This window comes from Thalassophryne amazonica, chromosome 18 (assembly GCF_902500255.1).
Source record: "Thalassophryne amazonica chromosome 18, fThaAma1.1, whole genome shotgun sequence".
Lineage (NCBI taxonomy): Eukaryota > Metazoa > Chordata > Actinopteri > Batrachoidiformes > Batrachoididae > Thalassophryne > Thalassophryne amazonica.
The window spans coordinates 73,366,443-73,373,931 of record NC_047120.1 but is presented as its reverse complement, the minus strand read 5'-3'; the positions used below and the strand labels follow the sequence as shown (position 1 = coordinate 73,373,931).

Genomic DNA, 7,489 nt, shown 5'->3' with positions numbered 1-7,489 from the left:
AGAGAACATTTATTTTTAAGATGACAAATGTAATATAGTACAATGTTTTCGTGGGCAGCTTTGTCACTGTCTTCCTTTCATAATAAATTATGAAATAATAGAGAGATAATAAGTTCCTATGTGTGGTTATATGTCGAAAAAGACCAAATCAGCCTTTCAAGTAATGATAGAAAAAAAATCAAACACAAGCGTAGTTCATGTTTACGCTGAGATTTTTTTTTTTAAACGATGAAATAACAGGATCAAATTCCTTCACTTCAGCGTCACATGCTCTCAGCCAATCAGATTCGGGTCTCCTGTCCGGCATGACAGCGCTGCTATAAAATCAGCATGCACAGCGTCCGCAGCTCGAATCACTCACGCGCTCTGGGGATTGTACTTGGAGACCAGGAAGGAGCACTTTATCGAGCTGAAAGCAAACTTTGAGCCTGATTTGTGTTTTCATTCGGTGTACGGATCCGTTTTCACAGCGCACGTTTGTCTCGGGAGTCTTGTGCCTAAAGAATTTCCAGATCGGTTTTACGCGCTGCTGGAGCGCAGAGAATCAGATGTGTTGACAGAGTGGCCAGGCTCATCCTGTCAAGGTAAAGTCGTATTTTTAAAAGGCTTTTCCTCTCTCCGCCGTTTCACGCGTAAATTGGCACCAAACCGTTTTTCGTATGAATCTCCTCGATCCCTACCTGAAGATGACGGAGGAACAAGACAAGTGTCTCTCTGACGCCCCGAGTCCGAGCATGTCGGAGGACTCTGCGGGCTCCCCGTGCCCCTCCGGCTCCGGCTCCGACACCGAGAACACCCGCCCGTCTGAGAACGGGCTGAACCGAGCGGACGGAACCCTGAGCGACTTCAAGACCAAGGACGAGGACGATAAGTTTCCCGCGTGCATCCGCGAGGCTGTGTCCCAGGTGCTGAAGGGCTACGACTGGACCCTGGTGCCGATGCCAGTGCGCGTAAACGGATCAACCAAGAACAAGCCTCACGTTAAGCGACCGATGAACGCCTTCATGGTGTGGGCCCAGGCTGCGCGGAGGAAGCTGGCGGATCAGTACCCACACCTGCACAACGCGGAGCTGAGCAAAACTCTGGGGAAACTCTGGAGGTAAGTGCGCTGATTTTCAACTTTTACGCACGGATTTTGAATCAGATGCGCGCGACTTCTCAACTCTGTCTTATTATCTGCACTCGCCTCGTTATTTACACATATGGTTTTTGTTAATTACACGTTAGAGTTCGGACACTAACGGTCCGTTTTTACGCACAGACTTCTGAACGAAGGAGAGAAGCGGCCGTTTGTGGAAGAGGCAGAGCGGCTCCGCGTCCAGCACAAAAAGGATCATCCGGACTACAAATACCAGCCTCGACGGAGGAAATCGGTGAAAAACGGACAGAATGAGCCAGAAGAAGGCGAGCAGACACACATTTCCCCGAATGCCATCTTCAAGGCGCTGCAGCAGGCGGATTCCCCCGCCTCCAGCATGGGAGAGGCGCACTCTCCAAGCGAGCACTCGGGTGAGCGCACAGGAACAGAGAATAACGTTGCTCTCATCTATCAGTTTAGTCCAAATGAAATTTGATTTTATAATTATCTCTGCTGTATTTGAAGGAAGAAAAAAAACAAACAAAAAAAAACCATAAGCATCTCATTTGTTTTCTTTTTCCACTTCCAGGCTCCCAGGGCCCCCCCACACCTCCCACCACCCCAAAAACTGATGTCAGCTCAGGTAAGCTGGACCTGAAGCGTGAGGGAGGCCTTCGCTCTCTGCCCGACGGCTCGGTCGGGCGTCAGCTCAATATTGACTTCCGCGATGTGGACATCGGCGAGCTGAGCAGCGACGTTATCTCCCACATCGAGACCTTCGATGTCAACGAGTTCGACCAATATCTCCCACCTAACGGCCACCCGGGCTCTGCTAGTGTGCCTGGCAACACCACGCCGGTCACTTACACTGGCAGCTACAGCATCAGCAGCGGCGCACCAGTGAGCCCGCAGGCAGGGGGCGCCACAGTCTGGATGGCTAAAGGCCAAAACCAGCAGGGACAGCAGCCACAGCACACCCTGACCACCCTGGGGAGCAACAGTGGCGGCAGCGGCTCTGAGGCGGGACAGTCCCAGCACAGGACCCAGATCAAGACGGAGCAGCTGAGCCCGAACCACTACAGTGACCAGCAAGGATCCCCGCAGCATGTCGCCTTCAGCTCCTTCAACCTCCAGCACTACAGCCCCTCCTCCTACACGCCCATCAGCAGGGCGCAGCAGTATGACTACTCTGACCATCAGGGTGGCACCGCCCCCTCCTACTACAGCCACGCGGGGGCGGGGCAGGGCTCGGGGCTGTACTCGACTTTCAGCTACATGAGCAACCCCAGCCAGAGGCCGATGTACACGCCCATAGCCGACAGCACGGGCGTGCCGTCCATCCCCCAGAGCAGCCCGCAGCACTGGGAACAGGCCCCGGTTTACACCCAGCTCACCAGACCCTGAGCACAAAGCCCCCAAAAAACGCTTCTCTGCAGGGAGTGGTGTTGATTTGGAACCGCTCCCCGAACACTTGAATTCCCAGAAGAGGAGAGCTGGACTTTGATTGGCTCACATCGTGCCTTGCTATTGTATCATGACAGAAATATATTTTTAGAGAGATGAAGAGACTTAAGAAAATCCTCTGTGAGGACTCTGATCCATTGTTCATATTTCAGTAGGTACTGTGTATGCTTAGAGTTTCATTTCCTTTTCGCACATGCTGGCAGTTTTTTTTTTTTTTTAATCTTGTGGGGGTCGACTAAATATTTGTGTGTGTAGGTATGACATTTAAAGCTTTATGTTTTAGTTCAGTAACTAACCACTCCTGGTCTGTTCTGTTTAAACGAGGACTTGTGTGTGTTTTTTCCTTACTTTTGTGTGGTTTGTATTTAAGCTGTTATGATGTTGAAGGGCTGTTTTTGTGAGTGTGTGTGTCTTGATGTTTGAAGAAGCTGGTGGGAGTTTTGTGTCTTGCAGACTTTTCCACCGCATGTGCCTTAGATTCTCTGTTTACTCCAACTTTGCGTGTTTGTGTGCGCCACATCTGAGATTACAATTACCATCCAACAGCATGTGTTTGACAGCTTCAGGAAACGACCTTTGACCTTTGGGTGTCCCCTGCAGTCCCCTCCCTACACCCCCCCCACCCGACCCCAGCCCCAGTCTTTCAAAGTGTAATTTATTTATGAGGTTTAACTTTATTTCAAAGTAATTATTTTGTGTTTTATTCTTTAACCTTTGACTTGTCCTCTTTACATGTACTAGATGATACTTTACTCCCTTTTTATTTAGATTTCCACCACATGGTGTAACCATCTTTTTATTTTATTTATCTTTTCAAAAATGACTATTTTAAAGTATATATTTGCCTTTTTTGGGAGGGTTGGGGAGTTATATTATTAAATGTGTACGGACTATTTCTAAGTTGTGAATTTCATTTGGCTGAAAGAACTGGAAAATGTTATCTGTACTTTCTGTTTTGTTTGTTTGAGCATTTTTGATGAAATGACCCCATTTATTTTTCTCTTGGTATCCTATTTTTGTCTCTTTTGCAACCTTGCATTGTATTTGTACCATCTTCAAAGAATCCTTTGTATATGTATTTGCAATAAAAAAGAAAAGCCATTTAAAAAAATAAAAATCAAGGTCTTCCCTCGTTTTCTGCAGAGAAATGTGGATGGACATATTGATGACTTCAGATTGCTGGTTCCTGTGAGTAAAGGAAAGCGTTAGGAGCCGAACACCAAACAGGATGAGTGTGTTTTTCTTTTCGTCCTCCCGTCTCTGCTCAGCAGGCAGCAGCGCTGAAGGAGGTACGACAACCCAAAGTGTTTGAGCTGTGAGGGTTTGAGGTGAACAGAAGCTGTAGAACTGTGCTGAGATTCCAAAATCATTTCAAATGTACACTCCAGAACTTATGTGAAGATTTTCCTGCAATCGGTCAATTTTTAAATTGCTTTAAATTCAAATGGGTTAGAAATGAAAGTGAGGCTGAATTACTTAAAGTTACAGTTTGTTTTTTATATGTGTGTGTGTGTGTGTGTGTTGGGGGGGGGGGGGGGGGTTAAAAAGAGCACACAGACAAAATTGATTGAATTCTGTCTGGTATTTGAATTTGATAGGTAAATTGTAGAGTAGTGTGTGTATTTCAGGGGGCTGACATAGAGCTGTACTACAGTGATGGGGGCTGTTTCTTTACATTGTGCAGTGGAAGAGGCACTGCAGGTGTTACGTGCTGTAATATTTTATGCCAAAAAGAGTTTTCTGCATATTGAAGTGTCTGAAATGATGAAAACTCTACAACATAACATAAATTCACCAGTCGTGAAAATGTTTTTATTATAATACGACTAATTCATGACTTTAATAGTCAGTTTTGTTTTGACAAGTCAAGAGATGGATGAGTGACTGATGGTTTGTACCACAAGCAGTGAGGGAAGCCACGGAGAAATGGACAGAATGAGCCAGAAGACGGCACACGTTTCTTCGAATGCCATCTTCAAGGCTCTGCAGCAGGCGGGTTCTCCCGCATGGGAGAGGCGAGCACTCAGGTGACTGCACAGGAACAAGGAATAACGTTGCTCTCATCTATCATTTTAGTCCAAATTAAATTTGATTTTATAATTATCTCTGTTGTATTTGAAGGAATAAAAAAAAAACCCAGAATCATCTCATATGTTTTCTTTTTCCACTTCCAGGCTCCCATTTAAAAACATTTAAATTTAGAAACACTGTAATTTGGAAAAGCCCAGGGCGAACCAAAATTTACACATTTTTAAGCAGGTAATGGTAGAAATTTTAAATTTCATTTGCGATAGCTGGTGAAGGTGGCGGCACCAAAGACACAGCAACAGTTCCACAAAACAGCAGTGGATTAGTTCTTGGTGTCTGTTCAAGCTGTGCACCTAATTGTTCCAAATGAAGACCCTAAAAACACAGACATGTCCCTGTTTTCTCTCTCCTCCTCTATATCACATATTGAATATTGGAGTAGACACGCTGTTTGAAAAACAAACACCTCTGGCAGCGTCTTCAGAGCTGGCATGTGACGAAGGTCAAGGAAGGGAAATACTGAGTGATGTCACTCTGCCAGGGGACCGAGCACCATTTTCCTCTGATGTGGATTATGTGTTAGGAGACACAATGTTTTCGTACGGCTCTCGAATGCTCCAGTTACGGTGGACTGAGGAGCTCCAAAGAGCGAGCTGCTGCCAAGACTCACTTTGTGCCGCGTGGTTGCTGATGGACTGTTCCCTCTCAGATCCCGACCCATGAGACTTTATTTGTCGAACAAAAACGGTCCCTCGTTGTCGGAGCTGGATAATAAAACCAAGGGTTGGGAAATAGATGGTTGAGAGCCACAAACATTTGTGTTATGGTACAATATGATTTCTGTCGTCTGTGGAGCGCACTGACAATGAAACTGGATTGGCACAGCAGTTTGTAATTTTGGAGTTTCATGTGATTAAAATGCTCCAGATCTGGCTGCCGAGACAAACAACAACTTCACTTTATGTCATCAGAGGAACATAGTGATCTGGGTCAAACAAGCTTCAGAGGTCAACACGGGTCAGAACGTGATTCAGTGACCCAGGTCAAACCCGGACCTGACCCACGGGTGCCTGAACAGCAGCCGGTTTAGCAGCAGGGCGCTGAAATACAAAAGAGGATCCTGATGGAACTGGTTCCTATGTGAAACAAACACTGAGATCTCAGTGGTTTGGGCTCAGGTTGGTCACATTTTGTGCATTTTTTAAAAATAACACAAACATCTGCCAAACATGAAACAAGTCTCGACAGTCTGAACCACAGTGAGTGTGTCAGAGTGTTTTGGTTCCAGCCAGCCGTCCCTCAGGAGACGGGGTCGTGCACCTCCTTCTCCCAACCACATATAGGAACTGAGAGTGAAAGACTGTGAGATATACACACACACACACTGTATACACACATAAAGAAAATCTAAAATGATGGCCTTTAACCTCAGATTGAAAAGTAATCTCTACGCCATGAATTAAAAGAAATAAAAATTTAAAAGCCAAAATGATGGTGTGAATAAGTAAGTGCCCCCTTCAGTAATATGTTTATGTCACAGACATTAATGAGTGAAGGTCTTCAACATCTCACCATCTCATTTAGGTCCTTCAGACTTTTGTTTTGATCAAATGCTTCAGAGGAGCATTAGCATGAATAAACCTTTCAGTTTCAGACCCCTCACCTTTTTTTAAGCATTTTCTTTTTTTGCCTTTCAGCTTCTGGGGGCTCCACCCCCGGACCACCCCCCACTTTCAGCCCTTTTAACCTCCTGCCATGTTAAGCATTTTGTATTAATGTAGATGTAAATTAATATTCAGAGTTTTCATCTAGTTGACAGTAGGGCCGTACAATATGGACAAATTATCATATCTCAATATTTTCATATCAGTATGATATACAATATGACTATGATTTGACACAAAGTGCAGCAACAGTGAAAATTAAACCTTCTTAAACCAAACAGTAATAATCCCACACTCATTTTGACTCATCATAAGGTTAGGATACTGTGCCCTCCAAAAGGATTGGAACACTTGGAATTTCACATATTTTTAATTTGTTTATGCCATTTTAAAAACAAGAAATACCAAAAAAAATGATTAAAAATTTCTAAAATTATCTTCCTCAAACTCAAACTGAAATCAAATCTCTACAACTTGATAAAACCTGTAAATAATAATCAGTTTTCATTAGACAAGTCAGGGGATGGAAACATGAACATTTCCAAGTCACTGAATAATGTCTTGGACTTTATTTACATAAATTATGAAGAAATACAAAAGTTTCTTTGACCAAAACATCAAATCTAGGCTTTCATCTCAAATATACAGTAGTGTTCAGAATAACAGTAGCATCTGCTGTTGATGCTACAAACTCAAAACTATTATGTTCAAACTGCTTTTTTAACAATCCTGTGAATCACTAAACTAGTATTTAGTTGTATAACCACAGTTTTTCATGATTTATTCACATCTGCAAAGCATTAATTTTGTTGGTTTGGAACCAAGATTTTGTTGGTTTACTCGTGTGCTTGGGGTCATTGTCTTGTTGAAACACCCATTTCAAGGGCATGTCCTCTTCAGCATAAGACAACATGACCTCTTCAAGTATTTTGACATATCCAAACTGATCCATGATACCTGGTATGTGATATATAGGCCCAACACCATAGTAGGAGAAACATGCCCATATCATGATGCTTGCTCCACCATGCTTCACTGTCTTCACTGTGAACTGTGGCTTGAATTCAGAGTTTGGGGGTCGTCTCACAAACTGTCTGCAGCCCTTGGACCCAAAAAGAACAATTTTACTCTCATCAGTCCACAAAATATTCCTCCATTTCTCTTTAGGCCGGTTGATGTGTTCTTTGGCAAATTGTAACCTCTTCTGCACATGTCTTTTATTTAACAGAGGGACTTTGCGGGGGATTCTTGCAAA

The 7,489-nt window shown here is 44.1% G+C and overlaps 1 protein-coding gene across 1 annotated transcript; it reads left to right on the top strand.

Annotated features, from left to right (window-relative positions):
* Nucleotides 1-362: 362 nt before the first annotated feature.
* LOC117531050 (transcription factor Sox-9-A-like) lies at nucleotides 363-3,634 on the top strand. Its single transcript, XM_034194060.1, has 3 exons — nucleotides 363-1,099; nucleotides 1,262-1,509; nucleotides 1,668-3,634. Exons 1-3 carry the CDS (start codon nucleotides 660-662, stop codon nucleotides 2,480-2,482), a joined length of 1,503 nt encoding a protein of 500 aa, XP_034049951.1. The 5' UTR covers nucleotides 363-659; the 3' UTR covers nucleotides 2,483-3,634.
* The last annotated feature ends 3,855 nt before the right edge of the window (nucleotides 3,635-7,489 follow it).

Coding starts and splice junctions, on each gene's coding strand:
- LOC117531050 (XM_034194060.1), top strand. CDS start 660: ATGAATCTCCTCGATCCCTACCTGAAGATGACGGAGGAACAAGACAAG. Junction 1,100..1,261: donor ACTCTGGGGAAACTCTGGAG/GTAAGTGCGCTG, acceptor TTTTACGCACAG/ACTTCTGAACGAAGGAGAGA. Junction 1,510..1,667: donor CTCTCCAAGCGAGCACTCGG/GTGAGCGCACAG, acceptor TTCCACTTCCAG/GCTCCCAGGGCCCCCCCACA.